Raw genomic sequence first — 24,555 nt, 5'->3', positions numbered from 1 at the left:
GCTCACCGTTCACTGTTAACTTTTACTACTCAGTTTTACTACTCTGCAGGTCAGAGCTCCAGATGAACAAGTTCACAAAGCACGGTTAGCCGAGTTGGACATTCGCCAACCTGTCAGTCAGCCTAATGAGCGAGACTACAACTTTAACGACAAGCTGGGTCTCTAAACACACTAGCTTGATACGGAGTTAATTAGGTATATCTGATGTCGCCCTACAGGTCAGTCCTCAAGGCCCGAACACTCAGGAGGACGTGAGTGGTGCTGGGCGTGGCAAAAGTGCCACCTTTCTGTATGGAGCTGAAGTGCAACGCAGAGCTAAGCGATCGGTGCGCAACGCTGGACAAATTGCGAACAAGATTACATTGCCGATGACTCTTGGGGGTAGGAGACACTAGCTTGATCGATGTGCTACTTCTTTTCTATTCACGCTCTTTATTAGTCGGTTATTTTTTAGTTGGAGTATAACTCACCATGTATGGTGCTAGTTGGATAAACCAATCATACTTGCACTTTTCGGGTGATAATAAACATGTAGTTCAAAGTCAAAGTATAGAACCTGTATTCCAAGAAGCTTTCCTCAGTGTCACTGACGAAAGGCAGTGGATGCGACCTGAAACGTCTTAATGGTTCCAAATTCATATCCAGTCGCTTAAATAATTACTATTTGATGAATGAACATGGAGATCGTACCAAAACAAAATCGTAGTTTTCGGTTGATAATCATAATGAAAGGATACATCAATTATTTGTCTTCCAATGAACAGGATGCCTGGCTGGATCTGCTGGACTGAACGGTCCGCAGGGCCCACCCGGACCTCCCGGTCCCTCTGGTCCACCAGGCCCTCCCGGTCCGGCCGGATCTGATGGACAGGAATTTAACGAGAAGAAAATGTAACTACATGTCGCAAGTCGTATTTATGCTGCTTTCGAATAACTGATGACCAGTATGTCCGGTATTATGTTAGAACATGGCTTTTTAAAATAATCGATCAGTTAGTATTGCTGTCTGTGCATCTATGTATAGAACCTTGCCTAGCAGTAAGTTATATAGCATAGCAGGGGGGAGGGGGGGGGGGTAAAACACCATGTTAGGTTTTGAGGAGACGTCCAACTTTCAAAACGTGCACGTCTAAGGTCGGATACCTCACAGCGTAGGTAGCCTCTTCCTCGTTTCCATTAGCGTCCAGAAAGGACAGAAAACGTTAAGGTCATGCAAGACGATTTTTTTTCACTTTCCTCTTTCAAGTTGAACTTTGCTATTTGTTGTTTTTAGACACCACCGATCACCTCCCCACCAGTCCTGGCCCTTTCCTCCCGCCCAGAGAGGCCCACAGCAGCACTTCCAACGTCAACGAACCCGGCAGCTCTGGCGGTAAGCATCGCAGAATGTCGTCAACGTTGTCGTACTTCGTCCATATGCCAACATCGTTGAGCTCCGACAAGAAGAGTTGTTTTCATGTCCATGTATCGTTACCCTCCCTGTCGACATATTCTAGTGGTGACTATATCGCCGATCCTTCCATTTTATAATATGACGCTCCCTTAAAATGTAATCAAGGAAAATCATCGTTATTGTTCATGACTGCCATATCATGATTAAGATCATGGTTTATCCAAAGCATAACGACTTCGTCAACAATACAGCAGATTATATAATTAGTACATAACAGCGAGGTTTTTTGTTTCTCTCTAATTCCATGTAACTTGAATGTAAGTTCATCTGTGACGGTAGTTAACATAATGATACGATTTTTAAGACTTTATATCCGTACACAAAAATAAAGCGCTTACCAACAAGCTTTCGATCAGTCCTCTGATCCTTCTCAAGTTGTAATGACCCAAGACCTAAATCGCACTTCCGGAACGGAAGTGTGACGTCAGTAAAGGGTCAAAGGTGCTTGACAGTCGGTATCGGCCCCCGTCTCGGTTGAGGGAAGGTTGATGGGCTCTGATGTAAATGGCCTCTTTCACTCCCCTGAGAAAGTAATCCTGTTCGGAATCAAGTATCTCCACCTTGTCAAAATCCACAGTGTCCCGGAGATTCTATGTGGATGTGTTGTGCCACCTCCGATGTTTTGACTGAGCTGGGCCGTCTATGCTCTAGAAACCTGGTTCTGAGAGCGCGGCTAGTTTCACCTACGTAGGACTCCTGACAAGGGCCACGGATGTTTTGGCCTTGTAGTTAACAGTCGAATATGATTGTTAACTAGTTCGGTAGTAACACTTGTATTTGCTGTTGAGCTTCCTTCCAGCTACTTTCACATCCAGTATTCATGACTAGAGAAGGCGGGTAGACAGGGTATGATTACGTAGTAACGTCGCAGTGGAGACCACATACAGGTACAGACCACGGAGAGCAGCCTGGTAGGTTCGAATATGATTATTACGTTTTACCGCTTTCCCTACCCCCGAGAAGTCTGTCATGTCTCCCGGCTGCTGACAAGAATCGGCTAGCAGCCAGCAGATATCAGAATAGAGATGATTGCAGCTGCTAAAGATACTTAAGCTGTACTACATGTTATCGGGTATGAGAATGACGACGAGTAAGAGGATAAAGGTGCACTCTCACCGCACTTACATCAAGCTTGCGTCACTGCGGGCTTCGTTCACTGCGTCACTGTTTTGTTATTTTCTCCAATCAATTTGTTTGTAATTTAGATATGCCTGACTTCCAGTGTGGGTAGGTTCAGTATGCTACACACTTCCGTGTAAAGGCCCCCTCTCACTTGACGTGCGGCACGCTTGCGGCATTGCTGCGTTCGTTCACTGCGGCACTGCTGTGTTAATTTCACCGACTTTGTCTTGCACTCACACTGACGTGCGGCACTGTTGCGTTTCTAGACTAAATGAACATGTTATTGACAATTGCAGCGTTGTCAATTGATGAAAAATCACCGTAAAATGATGAGAATGCCCCAAAATGAGATTTATAATGAAAAGATTTCCCTTATGATAATGAATTATATGATACATATGCTATAAATAACATTGAAAGACTTTTACTGTAAAGGAAATGACCCAAATGAACGGACACGAACCATATACCAGATTTGAATCGATGTGTACGTTTTGCACCGTGTAACGTTATGTGTAATTATGTATGTTTATATGTTTATTCACCAATTTTGCAATTTTTTAAAATGAAAATGCTTGATATTTCATACTTTTTTGTATGACGCGGAGTATTTTCATTGTCGGCGGATGGCTTGCCAGCCTATTGATGTCTAAGTCTATCATATTTGTAAAAAGTGAGAAAGATATGGCCCATCGGTCCGAATGACTGCAATTTTGTATTTTATCGGCGGCAGGCTACCAGCAATGATTGCAACGTTATAACGCAAACGCAAACTCGTTATCATCCAACATAAATAATTTCTATTTGAACGTTGTACGATAATCTTTTTCTCTATATCCGTAGGTTAATCAATAAACCAGTTACTTATGTTTTGTTTTCAAGTATAGAATCCATTAAATAAATCAAAAGATGTATTTTTAAGTTAACTCTGAATACGGATACAAGGTAAGTTTTGTGGAATTCGCAATTTTTTTACTGGATCCAAAACCGCTGTAAAATTATACGAAATGCATCTAAAATAGTTTTTCGGTAATAAAAGGATGTTTACTTTTGATTCTTGGTGTAAAATAGGCAAAATATATCCTTGACACTGTTTGGGGCATGGTGGCGGCACTGTTGGGGCACCGTTGCGGCACTGTTGCGGCACTGTTGCGGCATCTTGCCACTTGCGTTATTTTTAAACTTTTTAAAAAACGTCGCGCTTGCTTGCGGCACTTCTAGGTTTGCTTGCGGCACCTCTAGGTTTGCTTGCGGCACCTCTAGGTTCCGTGGCGGTACATCTGCGTTTTCGAACGCAGCAATGCCGCAAGCTTGCCGCACGTCAAGTGAGAGGGGGCCTTAAGTTGTGTACGCAGGGCGAAGGATTATGCGGCATGCTCTTCTATGAAAAGTCTCAATCCTGCGAACAAAGTCTTCGTCGTTTCACAACCATTTTTTATTCTTCTGTAGACGTTTCGGTGACTGCCTGTCACCTTCATCAGTACAAAATCTGAAGTACTAATGAAGGTGACAGTCACCGAAACGTCTACAGAAGAATAAAAAAAAAGATTGTGTAACGACGAAGACTTTGTTCGATTGATCTACCAACCTGATGAAACTATTTACGGAAGTCTCAATCCTGGCTTGCTGTGTTGTTGTCAAACCTGCATGCCACGCAGGGGCGGCGTATTCACATGATGGTCACACAAGGGTCTTGTAGCACGTACAATGCATTAACGGAGGGGGCCCCGAATTCGCCACTTTTTTCTTAAATCCTATTTTTCAAAGGTGAATAACAAGAGGCAAGATATGTTTTGGGGTTATATCAAAAGTTTCTTTGTTTGACTTCTTACATACGTGTTACCATGGTGATTGATCGAACATCAAGGTCAAAGGTCAGCCGACTTTTACGCGACGCAATGACGGGTATGTTTCTGTAGGTGTACCCTAAATTCGCCACTTTTATTATAAGACTAAGAGTGTGCAAAATACCGTTACGTGTACTTGACATAGAAATGCCCAAATATTGAATTGGCCTTTCAAAATTCATCTTAAAGTTAAAATTTTCTGTGGTTTATTAAGAAGGTTTGCAACAAAGTTAAACAAGACTTTAAGGTCTTATTCATTTATTACTAAAGAGTACCTACGTACCCCAATAGCAAATGACTTCATGACCGTGTGTTTGTAGCGGTTGGAAATTCCGTTTAATCCATCTCAACTAACTTCGAGTGATGTTGTCCACAAAGAAACACACATACATACACATGAATGAAAAGTCCTCATACTTTTATTCAGTATCACTTATAAAAATCAGCACCCGTAATACTTCAAAGGTAGTATGTTATACTGTACACAACAACAGTGAGCTGTTATCATGATTGATACTAAACTCTGGTATAAAGACTACAAATCTACAACTTTTAGAGTTACTTGTTTTACAGGAGACTAAATGTTTAGATCTAACATATGCATGCTAAGGTCACAATTGGAAAAGGGGGTCACTCCGGGTAGTTTACGGGATTTTCGGCGCGACCCCTACGTGGCCCCGTCGGACACCCTGCGGCTCCTGGACTATCTTTGGGCACGACTGGGCCCCGATTATTTTTTAAACTCGCCGTTCGAAAAAAAAGGGTGCCAGCTACAGATAGACGCCGTAACCTAATCAAGAAAACACAGAAATGTTTCCCTCCTGGTATCCAGCGGCTGGGGCTCAACACCTTATGGGGACCGGTGCAAATGTGACCATAGCTTTACTAGGGATATCTGTACTTTACTAAACTGATAATTACGTGACCCTATCAAAACACTGTTTGGTGTAATCTCCATGATCCAAGCCTCAACACTTGCATAGATAAGCTATCAACACTTCTGCATCCAAGTGATGACGACGTAAGTATTAAGTCCAACATCCTGATTGGCTAAACCTGAAGGTAAAATCTTAATTGGTACCGTAACAGTGGACTACATGTATGGCGATGTCACTGTAGCTCAACTGATAGTAGCCTCACAGTTGAGCTCCTAGCTAATTCCAAGAAGTTGGTAAGGCTAACCTCACATTCCCAAACCAGGTTTCGGCTGGGTTGTTTGTGGAGGCGAAAAATAGAAATGTATACTTAAATATATACAATACTATTTCTCTTCCGTCTTGTATAGCTTGGTGTCTGTCTTTTATATCATACTTTTTGTTCCCGAAAGCTGCCCGGTCGGGCCCCGGTTTGGAAATGTGACGTAGGCCTAACTGGGAGACCACGGTTAAATCCTTGGAAGGGTACGTTGTATCTCGGTTGCTACAGAAATGGAGGTGGGTGCCGCCCTTGTTGAGTGAAAAATTCTACAACTTAACTGGCTTTTCCAGGTTCAACTAACCAGCGTGGCGGCTGTGACGTCACGTGAAGACACCATATTTGGACTTAGCATGGAAGAGTGATATTCAATCCCATCATGAGCGAGAGAGACAAATTCTCGAAAATTTACAACAGCTACACTAACTCTGGTCTGGTTAGGGCATTACAAAACTTAAATTGTCTTTTGTGATGTGTTTTTCATCCACACCTCCTGTAACATTATGGACTCAAAGGCTTTCTTTTTACATTTCATTTCTGTCCCTCAAGTCTATCATCTACTTGGTCTAAACCATCTTTTTCAACTCAACAGAGTTTGCTTAGGTCCGCAACCTGATTTTTCTTCTATACTGAAACTTTGACAGCCTTTAACAGTCTGTGATTATGACATAGTATACGTTCTGAAACAGGACTACAACTAATTTCCCTTGCCATTTTGTAACGAAACACGAAGGATACTGTCCCAAACACAACTGAGTATTTCTCCCTAATCCCCATTTGTTACTGATGTGGACTTTCGAGTCGTTTGGGCTGCATTTTTTGGCAATTATATCACAATAGGACAGGTTTACTTTGCCCCGATGAACACTGCAGACAACTTATAAAATCATCCGTAGAGAAGTTAAGAAGGTTGCATACCTAACAAAACAACGCCGAATTGACCTATCTGTCTGACGAAGCTATTTATCAAAAGGTTCATGTTTTCCACAGGTGCACTTCCTTCTCTTTGATCATCCCAGACTGGCTATTGCTACCGCTACTGCCGCTCCTCGAGTTTTCCTCGTCGCTTTCCTCACCAGACGAAATAACGTCCCGACAGTCCTGTAGTACAGCCGGGTTCACGATCACCGTGCTACTGCCAGTTCTCGTCATCAAACTCCCGGTTTTCAAACTCCCCTCCGAGGAATCATTCGCAGCGGCGTTCCTCTTGTTGGAGTTGTTGTTGTTCTCGGAGTGAACGCCCACCCGTCGCGGTGGGGGGCGGGGGGCTCTGTCACCCTGGGAGGAGTTGTTGTTCGGCCAGTGATCGTTGAGGACACTCTTGAGGATGGCGTCGGAACTATGGGATCCCTTCTTGGGGCTCTCGTCTTCTTGGTCTCCATGAATCTCCATACTCACTTCCTGAGATGGCGTGACAATAATGGTATCAAGAAAATAACTGAATCGTTTAAACGATGAATTGATTGATCAAACATGTAGTATTGAAATGAGGGGGCAAAAACATAAAACATTTAGAGAACTTATAAATAGCATGAAATCTCGTCTAGAAGTAAGCTAGAGTGGTTGAAAAAATTCTGCCAACTTTCCCGTCATATCTACTTACGTGGATACAATAGCTCAAGAAAAAAACATCAGACAGTATCTTTAACTGTAAAGTTAGAAGCATACTGAAGAAGGGAAAGACAAGATTTCATTAATGACGTACAAGTCGTGTATGTTGAAGGAGAGACAAGGCCACACAACAGCCTACAGGAGTGTTAGTTACAATGCAGCAGCAGGAGTGAGCGCAGGCACTGTAGAATTAGGAGGATAGGAAAAAGGTTTATGAGTGAGAAGACTCCAGTAGCAGCGATGGAGCAAAGGAGATACAGTTAGAACAGCTATTCTCCAAGCAGAGGTTAGGTTTGGCCTAATAGTGGCCATCGCGGATTTCTTTCGTCTGCCTCCCTCCTTTTTTGCCACAAAACAAAAGGCTTCTTCAACCCCTTTTCAAGCTAATCACTCTGGCACATCACAGCATTTTTTGCAGGTGCCAAGTTTAAGTCTGCAAACAAAAGGAATCACGGCTAATACCAGCTAAGTCTCTACCAGACTGACAACGCTTTTATAGATAGAAAAAATGCCAGGGGAGCTAATGCTACCAGAGGAGTTCTTGGAAACATGAACCTGCAGCTGACTGACTGACTGACTCCTCTTTACAATTTCCCGATTTGTGCCGATTTCTATGATCCCCGTACCCCCATAGGAAGGCCACCTGACCATAACCACTGCTTGGAGAATACAGAGTTTTATTGCAGTGTGCCAGGATTGTTACCTTAATGCTACGTTCCCGGCTGGGACCACTCGTGGGAAACAATAGGTTAGCCATTATAGCCTAGTCTGTAAATAAAACAATGGGGACACGTTATGGATCAGCAATAGGAAAAGTGGTTCTGCATCATCTGAATTAGCAACAACAAGGGAAGAATGGGATAAAAAGTACTGTGAAGGATTGTTGGATGCTTCAGCGTTTTACCATTGCTCGGCCAATGGTTTAAATCAGACCAAGTCGAGCAACATTATAGCCTGGGTACCATCCGGATAGTAGTTCGCTCCTATGTTCGCTTCTGCTATCCGTCTGGAGACTTGCGCATTCAAACCATTTGGTGCTAACGTCAGTTAATGAGCGAATCAAGGAATGGGTTCTAGAGCACTCGTTCGATGACAACAGGCCCTCCCGCAAGCAGACGGAGGGTTTGTCCGGTGTTGGAACGCCTGTTCGAACGATCGATTAAACCTATTCCATAATTCGCTCATATTTGGGGACCAATCAGCGCCTGCGTCCAAAATTTGGACGATTCCAGACGTTAAGATGGTCCGCGTTCCCAGACGGAAACACAGAGAAGCGACTGTATATAGTGTATAATGAATGTCAGAGCTAGAAGCGACTGTATATAGTACATAATGAACGCCGGAGCGAACTACTTTCCGGATGGTACCCAGGCTAGCAACATTATGGATCAGCAGGAATAGCTGCGTACAGTTCTACAATATCTGATTTAGCAGCACCAAAAAGGAAAGAGGCCGGATAAAAAGTGTTGGATGCATCAGCGCTTTACCAACTCAGTTCAATATGGCTTAAATCACACCCGCTACGTGTATAATAATGATCCCAAACCCGTCCAGACCATAACTCTTACTCTGGCTGAGCTGACGAGGGCGTTGGGCAGTCTTCCTCACCTCAAACAACCTCAAAAACACCTCAAACAACCGTAAACTCCAAATAGCTTGTATTGCATTAAACAATGTATCCCGAGCACCACACAAGATCGTTGCCCCTTGAAAACGGCATATTTGAGCTGTTTGAGATGTTTAGGGAGACCAAGCTGTCACAAGGATGTTGTGCTGGGTCGAATTGTCCTCATCCCAAAAGCACACCTGCTTATGTCATGATAGATAACCCACCTGTGTTTCATACTCGTCACCCTCGATGGTGAATCCATCCTCCAGAACCACAGGGATCTCTGTAGGCTCGTGGAACTCGGCAAATTGGCTGGAAACAACAAAAATGCTCTGTCATGAATTACTATAATACTACTGTAGATATTTATCGGTGCACGTGCTTACCCACTGAGTGACATACCCTTTCGTTAGCTGCTTACAAGATGGGGATATGCCAGGACTCCCATCCAGGTTAATGATGTAAATCAGCTCAAAATTTGGACGATTCCAGATGATAGAGATGTCAATGTTCCAAGGCGGAATAGCAGAGAAGTGCATGTATATAGTTGATACCAAACGTCGGAGTGAACCACTATCCGGATGGTACCCAGGCTAAGCGGATGAGGCTCTACACAGGACAATGTCATACAGCAAATCGAAAATTTCCTACCTGTAATAAGGGTCCAACCATATTGGATTTGCCCTGAAACAAAAAATCGAAAACACACATGATAATGTCACAATTCCTTCTCTGAACTTGTCCCTAGATTATCCTCTTTTTCCAAAAATGATATCCAGAAGCAGAAAATCAGTTTCTTGAATCAGACTTATGACCTTATAGATCCACAATTAGCTTGACATTTTAGCACACATTTTTATCTTCTGACTTTTTGACTGATGGCTTTAAGTCAATTAATTTTTTGCCTTATGTAATACTTACAAGATAGCACACAACACCATGTTGAAAACCAGCAACATACATTGAAGAAATCTTTCACTTACTCACACGCTTAGATCAAATTTACACATTACCCTTATTTGTTGTTGATGACGTATCTTGAAAGAAAGTTTTGACATTTGTACTCACCCTTCAAACGAGTACTTGTTTGTGTTTGGCACATCAAACATCTCCATACCAACTCCTGGACCTGTAGAGACACATCAACACTGCAGTATTGCACACCCAATAATCGCACATAACATCGATATACATAATGTATGTCATGGTGAAGGTACTACTGTGAAAGGGAATCACCATTGAAGATCACGCTAAGGAAGAAAATGACAGAGAGATGTGGATAGAATTATGATGAATAGTAAAAAATAGAAAATAAAATCATTTTCAGGGGGGGGGAGACATTGGACATTTGTATCTCCTGATGATGTAATCTAAAATAGATGTTTATTCCCTAACATTGACAGATGTAACATGCTTATCACCAGTGAATTGTAATGTGGGGACCAAGCTGCTACCTACTGTAGTTAGTATGTTGAAATTTGCCAAATAAAAGAATAATTTGATATTTGTTTTCCGTAGAGTGACAGTGCAAGGGCATAGACATTGAGTTTGTTCGCATTCTACATCAAAAGAAATTTAGAAAATGAATATCCACTACTTTATTTACAGATCAGATTATGCGCCAAAAGGTTTTAGAGGTGCCATGGGACATTCTTACAATTTTTCTGGAATTTACCTGACCGCTTTCGTTTTATAATTTTCTTGGTGTTAAGACCTACATTGCATAGCCAGCAATAACAAAACTCTTTTTTTGGTTGTAATCTGTTGAAAATTGAACAAGAAAGAAGACACTAAGAAAACTAGTAAACTCAGATAGTGCACTTAGAAGTTGGTAGATTTTCAGCAGGTATTTCTCAACAGTATTATCATATTATCATCGTGATAGTTTAATTCTAAAAAGTCATAGCTTGGAATACATTCTTAGCACAAATTCTCAGTTGTATGATAATTCTCATCTCTGGGCTGAGGAGTAAAGCATGCATTGCGGACCCTTAAGGGTAGGGATGTGTACCGGTACAGTTCCAAAAATTCATTTAGGTTCAAGTACAACATACTAGGAACTTAATAGGCTTACACTCAAGTGCAATTATTTAACTAAATATTTTACCACTAAAGACGTGTTACAGTATTCTTTAAGATGAAAAATACCACTACTGAAAATTACAACCTTTCCTAAAGATTCAACAACAGCAAGTTGTTTTTTTCTACTTTGGGACCAAAAGAACAGAAAAACACCAAAAGACAAGGAACGTTTGAACTGAAGAAAAAACACGTAGCAAACATGCCTTGGCAGATGTGTCTAAGACAAGGAACGTCTGAACTGAAGACACAAACACGTAGAATACATTTCTTGGAAGATGTCTCCAAGACAAGGAACATCTGAACTGATCTAAACAGAAGACATAAACACGTAGCAAACATGCCTTGGCAGATATTCCCAAGACTTGTCAAGGAATCAACTGTTACACCAAGTTTTTCCTTCTACTTTTGGACCAAAACTAAAAACAGAAAAACACGAGAAAAGACAAGAAACGCCTGAACTGAAGACAAAAACACGTAGAAAACATGCCTTGGAAGATGTCTCCAAGACAAGGAATATCTGAACTGAACAGAAGACATAAACACGTAGAGAACATGCCTTGGCAGAGGTCTACAACGTCTGAACTGGACACAAACACGTAGCAAACATGTGTTGCAGATGTCTTCAAGACAAAATGCAAGGAATCTGAACTGAATACATAAACACGTAGCAAACATGCCTTGGCAGGTGTCCCCAAGAAGCCATCACGACCATTGTTTTTGCTGGCTATGTAAGGTCGGTCAAAGGTCAGCACCATCCTTCCTCATAGCCATCCATATATGCAGAGGGGGGTTCCATATATCCTGGGTATCCAGAAGGAGTCGTATGTGGGGCGGGAGAAAACAAAAAGAAAATTGGTCGAGAGTTTCATTATTTTGGGAGGGGGAGGCTTCTGGTGTTTTTATTTACCAGGTGGGAAAGGGGAATCGTTCACAATTTGTAAAAGGGATAGGGACAGATGCTAGGAAAAGTTGGCACCAATTTTGGTCACCTTTTAAAATGCAATTTTCAAACTGATTCAACTTTTTTCCCTTTCTTACAATCAAAAGGGACCAAGTTTCAAGCTAGGCTCTACAAGTTCACTACTTCTGTGACTACTGACTACCATCCATATATGAAACCCTCCTCTCCAACACTTACTACTTCATACCTGTGGTTTTAACTTTAACTCTACTTGTCTATGAAACCGTATGCTAGAAACCTTTTTACTCGTAACTATTAAGGAAGACCAAAACAAGAGATTACAGGACACAAGTTGAGTGCAGCCTCCGTCGCACTTCAAAAGGGCTCATTTTTAGTGGGGGGGTCTGTTTTGCGATTTTCAACGTTGGCTAGGTTCTCTTATGCCAGGAAAGGGAGTTTGCCGAGGAAGGGGGTTTGCTGTGGAAGGGAGTTTGCAAAGTAAGGGAGTTTGTCGAGGAAGGGAGTTTGCAAAGGAAGGAAGTTTGCCGTGGAAACCAGTGTCGGCCATCTCAAGATGGCAAACTCCCTTTCCCGGCATAAGAGTACCTAGCCAACATTGGAAATTGCGAACCAGCCCCCCTAAATAAAAAATAAAAAAACTGCCTCGTTCGAAGACTGCAACGAAGGCTAGGTTGAGTGGACAGCAGAAGAAGAAGGAGAAGGAAGGAAAGATATTCACCCATCATTTGAGAGTACCGCGGGTCCGCTGCGCCTCCCGCGGGTGGGGGCGCACCACCTGCCCCACCCCCCGGGTGCGTCGTCTCCTGGTGACTGGTAACGGGGGTGGCGGCAGGGTTGGGGTTCTGTATGACTTGTGCACCGGCTAGCAGGAGGGGGAGGGGGACAGGTAGAGGCAGGAGGAGACAGGCATAGAATCAGAAAGATATCACAAAGAACTTTACCCTGTAAACTTGTACATTAATTGTAAACTCTACATTATTTGAGGAAGAGAGATCAGATGCAGCCTACAGGGAAAGACTTACCTGGTTCACGTGATACAAATGAGTACTTTGCACACAAATTGAACCTGTTTCTTCCCAACTTCAAACACTACATGTACAATGTATAATGCAATTTCCTATTTTCAATTTCAATCAATCAATACATACATACATAAACCTTTGGTTATATTACATTCTGCAGGGAAGCTTGACGATATATAATAATATATATATAATATATATATATATATTTCTGTAACCCCCAAAGTGGGCATACAAAACGTATAAGTACAATAACAGTCTTCATCTATTCACTCATTGATATGTTTCTCTCTTGCCCCTTGCTGACTTTCTACTTAGGAAACCTTACACTGTGCAAAAGGGTGTGATTTCCGGACATTTCTATAATTTTAATATACATGTACGTCCGCATTGGAAACGTTTTCGGACGAATTTGGACAATATCCGGATGAAACCTGATATGACTCCCTTACGTTTTTGGATGACTTCTGGAGTTTAGAATGGGACCGTATTATCATGTCTCATATCCGGATTCCAAGTAACAGAACGTTCTCGGACTCTTTGGAGACAAAACACGTTTCGAATATCTCATGTTTTCTTGTCGCGTCCGGAACTATTACGCCCCGGAAAGGTCTGAGCATTTCCGGAGTCCAGAATGGGACCGTATTATCATGTCTCATTTCCATATTTCAAGTATTGGAACGTTCTCGGACTCTTTGGATACAAATCTGAAACAGGTTCCAAATATTTCATGTTTTCTGACTGCGTTCGGGGCTATTACGTCCCGGAAAGGTATGCATATACTTAAGATATACTGAAACAATACAGGAACCATACTACACCTCGTTTCAGAATATCCAGCAACTTTACGTTTCTAATACCTAATACTTAACGTGTCCTGAACGTTTTTAACCTCGAAAATGCTAACTCGGCAAGGCTATATCTTGCAACAGCCCCTCAAAGAATTTTCTGTATAAGTTAGATGACACAAGTACCACACTAAAAGACATTATGCATAGGAACAGATTTTGTTAAATTCAAGGGGCAAATCAATACGCATTTGTCTCTTAGTCTTACGAAGGAAGCTCACGATAACCTCCTTGGTCTTACATGTTTTACAAAAAGTCAAACCAAACAACGAAGCCAAAGTTTCACAGCTTAATGTCACATTCAATAGTAACAAGTCCAAGTCAATCACATCTTAACAAAACAGATCAGAATAGAATATCAAATGCGCAGTATCCGAAAGAAGCCTACAGTCTGTATCATGCGTCAATCCATATTCTTTGGATAAAAATTGGTCATTTTATTTTCGTATTTGGTCAATACAAAATCCATTCGACAGTCCATTTTCAAGTCCTCTGTCATAAGTCTGTATCGTCGCCGTGTTGACTGTGGAATCATCGTCTCCTTGGTAGCAGTGGACAATCATTGGCAATGGAATATCCTCTTGCGGGACCTCGCAATACTGGCGGCATGTCTCGAGGGCAGTCTCCATTGCAAAGTCCAGGCGCTGTCTGTCTCCAGAGTAGGAACGGTTCTGGCAGGATACAACGGCACCGGGCACATGCCGACGGTTGACATTACCCGGATTACCAGTCACTGGACGCAGGCCTTTTCTTTTTTTCGCAGGACAGGCGATTAGTGACTGGAATTTAAAAAACAGAAAACTTGGTAACTGCCCGGCAGAGCCAAGAAAACGGTACATGTACCAGTATTCAATCAACACGGCCATACAAAACACAGAAGGACAAGGCGGGGACAAAGGCAGGAATCCGCAGTCAGCTATCATCAAAGGGTATCGGCCACACATGGCTGTAAATAAATAATCTCCAAGCAGATCTTGCGGTGACAGTGATATATCATAAGCTAGGGAAGGAGTATAGCGGGCAGAGGTGTTTTATTCCATAGCGGTGGAATAAAACTCATCTGCCAGCTAAACTCCTTCCCCAGCTGATGATACTGTCTTATGCCATCGGAAGATCTGCTTGGAGATTAGTAAATAAACCCTAACAACAAAGCGCATGGGATTTGAATATGCAGAAAACATGCATTGGTCCTAGCAAGGAGGTTATAGTTTCTCCTTGGTTCTACCAAAAAGTAAAATTAAGCCAGCCAAAACAAAAGGACAGGAAAGTTGGTAAGCAACGGCACTTACATGCAAAGCACAAAATAGGACTTGGGAACAGGTAACTAATGTAAGATCTTGTAAACAAGCCGTGAAACTAGAAATGAATGACATGGGGTGTTCCAACTGACTGAAACGTGTTGTGCAAAAATCTTTACAAAGAAAGCAAAAAATCTCAGGTGATAATGATTGAATATACATGACAGGAATAGGAGAACTGATATGCTGACAGATACACAATGGTACCTGCTAATTATGTATGCAATCTATGTACCAGAGAATTTCACTACTCGTACTAACCTAGGGGTCTGGGGGCAGGGGGCAGCAGACAGCAACTGAGATTCAAATCTGGTTTCAAACCTAATTGCTTTCACCAGCTAGTCTACTATTGGTTACATTCTTATCTGGTCTAGCCATGTGACCTCCTAATAGTCCAGCGGCATAGCTGAAAAAATCAGGCTAATTGTGCACATTTGTCTATGATATAATCTTGCTACGTAAGGACATCTCCAGAAGTTAGTGTCATCCACCCATCAAAATTGTTTCAAAGGGAAAGCTTATTTTTGACAATGAATGCATCATGAACTTACCAGTTTTGAAGCTTGCAAGTTGTACACATGCGATGCACATGCGATGCGGTGCAGGCCGTTATCTGTAGTGACGGCTACAAACGCGCATGCCGCCCCCATAGGCGCACTGTTGACATTCAGTGATCATGCAAACGTACTGGTCTGCTCCGTACTTTGCACAGCCAGTATGGAGTTTTACGAGTGAAGCTGCGTCATGATATTGTCCAGATATTGACCATTCCCCAACAGAAATGCTGGTATTGAATATCAGGAGTGAATTTGTGTCATGATACTGCCCGGATATGGACCTTTCCACAACTGCACCGCTGGTGTGGAGTATTTTGAGTTAATCTTGTTCATGATATTGTCCGGACCTTTCCCCGAAAACTAAACTCTGGAATGTTTCTGCTTTGGATATGTCTCGTAAATGGAACGGAATATGACAAAAGATTTGACAAAAAATTTGACAAAAAATTACAGTCTTATTCATTTAGATGCGCAATGAAGCAATCTCCGATTTGCAATTTACGTATATAAAATACTTTTACTGGAAACGGTCAGAATTTGTGACATGTCATGTAACTTGCTAACTCCGAATCTATCCAAAAACTAATCCATGGAATATCTGTCGTGGATATGTCTCATAAATGGAAAGTTAAGAAAAGAAAAGATAAAAGAAAGGGAAAGAAAAGAATATGAACATAGGAAACGTCCATGACGCGGATTTGGGAGAACAGGAATTTCTATCAGTCTGGACATGCGCCGAAACATTTCCAGACTCATGATATTCTGATATATAATGAATATCGAAATGTTGTGAAGTGAGTGTGAAGTGTGAGTGGAGTGTCTGACAATGGTCCAGAAATGATGCATATCATGCTTCGTGCAAACTCCTTATTTGTCCGGATATTCCTTAACGGAATATATGGACCCTGGATTTGTCAAAAATGTTACACATATCACGTTTTCGGAGACAAGAAATGTCAATGACGCATACCTTTAAAGACAGGAAAGTTTTATTTGTCCGGATACACAACAAGACGATTCCTGACACATGAACTTATTGATCTCCCCTCGTATGTCCAGAAATATGTCCACTCCGACTTTGTCCGGAAATCACACCCTTTCGCACAGTGTGAGTATGAAGAAACATGTCACAATGGTGTGATGTGAGGGAACAAAAATAACGTACAAGTCATGTATATTGCAAAGATAGTATCTACACTGATGATTTGATTTTTTCATGAGAAAACTCATTTGCAAGTCATATTAAGGTGCATTGACCAATGGCTGTGAATATAGAATGTTATAGCATGCTATAGCAAGACTTCTACTTATGCCATAAAACGATTCTGTTTTTTGGGGGCTTACCTATACTTCCTGCAATTGCTGCTCGCACATTCCGTTTGTACCTGTAAGCAAAAAAGAAATACATGGGAACAACAGGGTTAGAGTGGATGTCAGTCAGCACCAGGGACAAGAACAACATTGTCAGCGTGAATGCTATTCAGCACCAGGGACAGTGCTCCCACCTTTTCTATTATGTTTTTGTATGTTAGGAGGGGAGTACTGCAATTCACTTTGTCTTCTCAAGTACCAAATTTTCTCAGTATGAGAAAATTTAACTTGTTCTCCAAACTACATGTTCACAGCAGGTAAGTGCAAAAAAAAGGCAGTGATTTATTTGTTAGCGATAAGTTTACATTACAGTCACCGTGAAAACCGTGAACATTAAAGTCACCCCGAGTTGAAACAGGTAGTGTCAATGACCACCCGCGCCGACAGTGTGCTGGATCTAATCATTACAAATGTCCACAACCAATATCAGACACCGACTACCATAGCACCCCTCGGAGCAAGTGATCACAACTGTGTGATTTGGAAACCCCAAATCCATCAAAACCACTGTGAGCCCTCCAGAACCAGGCACCGCCTGGTAACACAGGAGAGAAAGGACGCTCTAGGACTGTGCATGGCGATCATGGACTGGTCCAGTGTGTACAGCGCAAGCACAGTCGAGGACAAGGTCACCACCTTCTACGACATCATTCAAACCATGCTCGACACCTGCATACCTTTCAGGAGGAAGAAGACCAGAAACGTTGACAAGTACTGGATGACCGACACAATCAAATCGGCACTTCAAAAAAGACAAGCAGTCTACCAGAAGTATGGCAAAACAGAGCGCTGGAAGAAACTCCGGAACCATGTACAGACTCTTATCAGGAAACAAAAACGATTTTACTACAACAGGTGCATTGGATCGCTGAAAAAGCAAAATCCCAGGGACTGGTGGAATTTTGTAAACAACGAACTAGGCCGCACTCAGAGATCAAAACGAAAGGTCACTCTCACCAACATCCCAGAGAAACAAGTAGCAGATCACCTAAACAACTTCTTCGGGGAGGCGATGTCAGTCAGCAACACCTTTGCTCTGTTCCCACTCCCACCCACTGATGACTCCTACGATCTCTGCAGCATTGGCCAAGTAAAGACATTGTTAAAAAATCTAAACCCAAGGCAAGCCTGTGGTCCCGATGGTGTACCAAACTGGGTTCTGAGCCAGTTCTGTGAGGACGTCAGTCCGGTCATCTGTCATCTGATGAACACATCCTACAACACGGGTATCATGCCGTCTGCGTGGAAAACTGCCAACATCTGTCCCGTACCCAAAACAACACACCCTACGTGTAAGAAGGACTGGAGGCCGATCTCTCTGATCTCTACACTGGGAAAGGTGCAGGAACGTCTCGTGCTAAACAAACTCTTCCCCATAATGAAACCATGGATCAAAGATCAGTTTGCATATATGCCTAAATCGTCAACCACTGCTGCACTGCTGAAGGCATACCAGTCCTGGGTCACTAGTCTTGACAACAAGCAGACATCAGTGGTGCGCATGTTACTTGCAGATATGTCAAAGGCTTTTGACAAAGTAGACCATGGGATTCTTCTACAGCACCTTGCTACACGCGGTATCCCCGTTCAAATGTTGACTTGGATCAACAGTTATCTGTCTGGCAGGAAACAGCGTGTCGCCGCCAACGGTGAATTCAGCAGCTGGCACGACGTCACTTCCGGTGTACCCCAGGGGGAGTCTTGTCATCTTACCTATTCCTGGTGTATATGTCCTCTCGAACTGTCAAACACGAAACGACCACCAACATCGGTTATGCTGATGACATTGGATTGTCTCGTTGCATCCCCTGTATCACTGCTGAATCCGACACCACCATGCAGGAAGAGGCTACCCACCTGGACTCATGGGCAACACAAAACAACATGACCATGAATGGCGACAAATCGTACGAGCTTAGGATATGTTTCGCCAGAATACCACCTGACCTCCCTCCACTTACTCTAGGAGGAAAGGAGGTAGCAGTCGTTACATGTGCTCCCTACCTCGGTTTCAAGATCAGTTCCAACCTTAAGTATGACAGCCACATTTCTCACGTGACGGGAAAAGGCTCTCAACGCTTGCACTTCCTACGTCTTCTTGCCAAAGGTGGTATGCCTGCTGAGGATTTAACAACAGTGTACACAACCCTCATCAGACCGGTACTGGAATATGCAAACGTTGTGCACGTTGCGTGTACCATCTCACAGTCAAACACCCTCGAGGCAGTACAGAAAAGAGCCATGAGGATCATTCACCGAAACAGTGATGCCTCCTGCACGACTACCCTCCTGCCAACTCTCCGGTCCAGGCGTGAAGAAGCAGCAGTGACACTTCTAAACCAGATTGACCATCCGCTACACTACATGGTTCCGGGGAACAGGCAACAGCAGACTGGACGCACACTAAGGAACAGCAACCAGCTAACACTACCGGCGTGTCGCACTGAGCGACTTAGAAAGTCGTTTTTGTATCAGGCAACATCTCTGTATAACAAGACCTTGTAGACATTCATTTCCTCTCAATGACAATTGTCTAATGTTCTCTGGAAGACGAAACGCTGACGTCTATTATTATGTAACTCTATTTTATAATGAATGTTTTATAATGATACTTTTTTAAGACTGATACTCTCGGGCGAACACACGCCCACAATTGTAATTTGGTTTAGAATTTCAGTTTATGTACTAAACTGCAAGAACCAAAATAAAGCTCTCATCTCACTAGTAATTAATGTTACATTGGGAAAAAATCAGGAATTACAGTACGTAGTTCTTTAACATAAGAGTTAGATAATCTACTCACAGCCTCTTGTATCTGAGCATGAGGCAGATGAAGATCCAGGCTCCAAAGAAGATGACAACCCCAATCAGGATCAGCAGGATCCTCACGATGTCAATGTTGTCCTTGTCCGTCCTCGGGGGGACGAACGGCTGAAAACAACATCCGTAAACAACTTCGTCAGGATTTTCTTTCTTTCTTCTGTTTTACCACATTTGTGGAAGGATTGACATAACAGGTGACTATCACCTTTGCAAGATGTCAACCCAGAGACCAGACTGTAAGGGTTGATCCTCTCATACCATGAAGGACCGCTACTCTTTTTGATAAGTGCGGTGGATTCTTTAACATGCCCGGGTTGTGGCTCTCCCAAAACACGGGACCTCCATTTACCATCCTATCCGGTCCTAGACAAAGCTAGGTACTCATTTTGTTACAAGAGTGAAGTGATGAAAGTTGTGTAAAGTGCCTTTCCCAAGGGCAGAAGATTGGTGATATGGCAGGTTTTGAACTCAGGACCTCTTGGGACTGAGCCCTAAGTGCTGCCAATTATGCTACGCGATCTCACAAATAGATTCAACATAGTTTTGCAATTCCCCTTGTCCTGCTGAGGATATTTTGCCAATTTTCCCTTCTATTATTATTATAAAGGAGAAAGACTTAATCAGGGAAGAGGGACACTACACATAAAAAGGAGTGAAAGCCTACTTACTAAAACCTCTATCACGTTGAAGTCCTTAAAAAGTCTCTCTAGGCTGTCATAGTTTTCATCAATGGTCCTAGATGGAAAAAGTATACATATTAAAACTTAAAATATTTAGTCATGAGAAGCTTAAATTGGCCTGCAGGCATAAAGTCATGAGGGAGGTATAAGGATCAGATAGAATTGAGCAGAGATACAGATTACATCTAGTCCTAATAAATCTATCAGCGTATATCATTACATACATAGTGCAATAACATATACAAATGTAGCACAGAATACGCCCAGGTTTCATAGTCCACGTCCTTTTGTTTTGGTCATTTCTTTACTTCAAGAGCCATTTCTTTTACTTGAATCTGGTCTGATTTAAACATAATATCTGTTCAAGGCTATTTCCAAAGGAACCTTATTACAGTTGAGTGATGTAAAATGAAACTATATTGAAAGAAATAGATATATATAAGAAATGCTTGAAGATTGGATTTTGTGCAGTTGAAAAGTTTTGTGTGAAACATAATGGTTGATGTAGTCACATAGTAGTCACATACTACAAACCTTAACTTAGTTTAGAATTCTCTTTTATCCCAATATGAGTAGGTAATGTTTGACTTACGTGATGACGTTATCCACATCCATGATCTTGTTTGTTTTTGTGTTCACCACATGAATCAGCATGTCAGTCCTGCAATAGGAACAACAGTGTCAGTGTGAATATCATTCAGCACCAGGGACAGGGACAGCAGTGTCAGTGTGAATGTCATTCAGCACCAGGGACAGCTGTGTCAGTGTGAATGTCATTCAGCACCAGGGACAGCAGTGTCAGTGTGAATGTCATTCAGCACCAGGGACAAGAACAACAGTGTCAGTGTGAATGTCATTCAGCACCAGGGACAACAGTGTCAGTGTGAATGTCATTCAGCACCAGGGACAGCTGTGTCAGTGTAAATGTCATTCAGCACCAGGGACAGCAGTGTCAGTGTGAATGTCATTCAGCACCAGGGACTAATTCAGCACCAGTGACAGGAATGGCAGTGTCAGTGTCAAGTCAAGTCAAGTCAAATTTCATTGCACAACAATTGCAACTTGTACAATGCAAGGCAATGTGGAGTATATTGCATAATACAACTAGCTACATGTATATAGAAGTAGTAGGATCAATATCATACTGTAACAGTACATGTAGATTTAAGGCTTTACAATTTTAAAACAAAGCACAATGTGAATGTCATTCAGCACCAAAGACAGGGACAACAGTGTCAAGCGATACCATAGTAATCTTCATGGCATGTTATTCCTGCAAAGCTTTTGCCTGTCCTGACAAGGGACCATAAAACATTATCCTCATTACGTAGAATACATGGTTATTGGGGCCTTTTTGGGAATGTCTTGAACACCTGGTTACATGAAGAGTGCAACAGTGTAAGTGTAAGTGTGAACATCATTCAGCACCAAGGTCAAAGATGGCAGTGTCAGTTTAAATGAAGTGTGCATACCTTGAAAATTACCAATGTGATACTAGTATATCTCTTTAATTCATTGTTACACATGTAATTTGGCAGTAGAAAATAATTACGGGTAGTGGCTGTTTCTTGCAAGTAGATTTGTTTCAAAGTATTTTCTACAACACAATAATGAGTGTTACAATGGCAAATTGAACTGACTTTGTGAAGTCGATTTCCCCCTCATCCACATGGTACTGTATATCGTCCATGTTCACCACAGCTCCCGTGATGTTGGACGCAAACCTGTCACAGGAAAGAAATGGCAAGGATACATTCATGAAGGTTAGACATCCAGGTAAACAATATTCAAATAAGATTCAATCTCTACAACTGAATAAAAAAACAGAGAATTAATAACTTCCTGACGTTTCAAGTGACATCCATCAATCTTCACACTCACTAGAATGGATGCTAGATATATGAAGAAGAGTGATGGATATCGCTTGAAACGTCGGGAAGTAAATATTGGTTTCTAAACTTTTCTACAGAGATTTTCTAAACTTGCATACTCCTACAGATATTTGATAGTCTGACACGAGAAATTTGACCTTGAATACTCCTAAGAAGTTAACAAGAATTTTTCAAGACAGCAAAGAAAGCAAGGCAAGGCATAAGACATGGCTAGATGATGTTCAAGTTCCACTTACGTGATCTGACTCAGTTGGCTATGGTGCAAAGCATGAGGGAATGTAAAAGTTAGTAAATGTGTATAAGGTGTATACCAGTCAGATGGAAAAATCGTAGAGCAAAACTTTCACAGAAATTCATCTTAGCTTCTTTAAGCAACATTAACTACGACTATATAATCTACAGAGAACTGTGAGTAAATTAAGCATGAATACATTATTATAGTATCAGAATGCATTTTTGTGGCAATAGTATTGTCTGGAAGTACATTGTAATGTTAGATCACACTTAATGAAGACTCTTACGCGATGAACTGCTCCCTGAATGTCCGTACATAGTCAGGTATGTCGTTGATGACAACTTTTACCCTGTGTTCATCTCGCAGCACATACACCTGAGGGATGAATATCATATATGATTACATTTGATTTTCATCTTCATCTTTAAGAAAATATCATTAATTGAATATGCCAACCATTCTGTATGCTCAAATTATCATTGCTGGGGTAATGGATCTAATACCCACGTTTAATGTACACACAGTTCTATTCACTATAGATCCAATGAGCAAAACCAACAGATGATTACACCAAGGTTTGGCCAGTTAAGATTCATTGACGAAAAGCTGACATAAACTCTGACAGGCCCCTACGAGAGCCCCTGAATGCCTGCAAGCAAACCTCAAGTCCAGCAAAAGGGTGGGTAGTTGTGAAAGGAGAAGGTTATGGTTTGGCGTGTGGCTGGAGCCTGTGCAAGCGTAAAGCACTCCAGGATTGAGGTAAGTGGCAACAAAGATTCTGCCTCAAGCCATGTTGATTTGGGTATTTGGATGACATCCACAAACAAATCAATTTTTGTCTATTTCCAAAACTAAGAAAGTTTTCAACCATACTTGTCTGCAAATAGTACAAAGCAGCTTCAGAATAAGCAGACATATGCCGTGGATTGCAAAAACAAATATTGTATACTATTGTCATAGAATATTCCAAGGACAAAAAAGATGTCAAGGAACAAAAATTAAGAATCTATTGTTTTGTATATCATATTCTGTGTGTTCAGTCATTTCTTCAACCTTGCTGACTAATTAGAATTGCCTTCATAATCAAGGCAACGTTTTGGGGGTCAAACTTTTTTTCATTCGCACGCTCACATCAGTTTTGAGGTTCCCAGAGGATGTCATCCATATAATAAAATCAACATGACCTTAGCGCAATCCTGACCTTACCAGAAGATCAAAAGTTTAGAGTTCAACCTAACAGAGCACTCACCCCTATTTTTGACTTGTCAGTGTGTTTAGCATCGTCCTCAGCCCTGACTATGAGCTCAAAGTATCCCTTGGTGTAGTCCACAAACAGTTCGTTGGTCGTCAGTACTCCACTCAGGACGTCTAACTGAAAAGTCTTCTTCATCGGCTTGGGTTGTTTCCCCCGTTCTATGTATGTGGTAGATTCTATGTAGTAGTATACGACACTGTTGTTGCCTATGTCTGCATCTATGGCCTGGAAAACAAAATAACATTTAATCTTTATGTTTGGTATGGTTGTTGTACATCAGTTTGTAGGTGTAGGGTCACTCCAATTTAATTCATTGGTTCTTGGATTAGGTTGAAAATGAAGAAAAAATATACCTAACTTGAAAAAACATAATGAAAAGAAAGCAATAGGACCAGGTTTGTGCCTTGGTGTTTTATGGAGTGAATATGTTCATATTCACACTCTCGCGAGACTAGGTCACTCCATGAACAAGATGGACTGATAGCCATCAAAAATTTGGAGGTATGTGTGCATACCTTTAAAAAAAGTCAGTTAGATGAAGAATGGTCACATTGTGCTTACCTCAATTTGGATTAGTTCAGATCCATACTTTGCATCAACAGTAACTCCTGCACGATAAAAATTAACAATGATCATGAATCAAGGAATGTATTGTTTAAAGTTGAGATATTGAGGTTCTATCAAAATGGCAGAGAGATGCATATATATATGGAGGGAAAAGAAGAGAGGGAGAG

General features: G+C 41.8%; 1 protein-coding gene across 1 annotated transcript in view; it reads right to left on the bottom strand.

Annotated features, from left to right (window-relative positions):
- Positions 1-4,822: 4,822 nt before the first annotated feature.
- LOC118411811 (cadherin-23-like) overlaps positions 4,823-24,555 on the bottom strand; it is a 96,121-nt gene continuing 76,388 nt past the window's right edge. Inside the window, exons 62-74 of the mRNA XM_035814297.1 lie at positions 24,383-24,429; positions 23,816-24,046; positions 22,853-22,941; positions 22,080-22,163; positions 21,032-21,100; positions 20,428-20,494; positions 19,740-19,867; positions 16,910-16,950; positions 12,559-12,702; positions 9,905-9,965; positions 9,488-9,520; positions 9,061-9,148; positions 4,823-7,017 (exon numbers count right to left, since the gene is read on the bottom strand). Coding sequence (XP_035670190.1) covers positions 6,592-7,017; positions 9,061-9,148; positions 9,488-9,520; positions 9,905-9,965; positions 12,559-12,702; positions 16,910-16,950; positions 19,740-19,867; positions 20,428-20,494; positions 21,032-21,100; positions 22,080-22,163; positions 22,853-22,941; positions 23,816-24,046; positions 24,383-24,429 — 1,508 coding nt within the window. The 3' untranslated portion in view covers positions 4,823-6,591. The remainder of the gene's footprint in view (positions 7,018-9,060; positions 9,149-9,487; positions 9,521-9,904; positions 9,966-12,558; positions 12,703-16,909; positions 16,951-19,739; positions 19,868-20,427; positions 20,495-21,031; positions 21,101-22,079; positions 22,164-22,852; positions 22,942-23,815; positions 24,047-24,382; positions 24,430-24,555) is intronic.

This window comes from Branchiostoma floridae, chromosome 3, assembly GCF_000003815.2.
Source record: "Branchiostoma floridae strain S238N-H82 chromosome 3, Bfl_VNyyK, whole genome shotgun sequence".
In the NCBI taxonomy this organism is placed as follows: domain Eukaryota; kingdom Metazoa; phylum Chordata; class Leptocardii; order Amphioxiformes; family Branchiostomatidae; genus Branchiostoma; species Branchiostoma floridae.
This window is presented reverse-complemented; position numbering and strand designations above follow the sequence as displayed.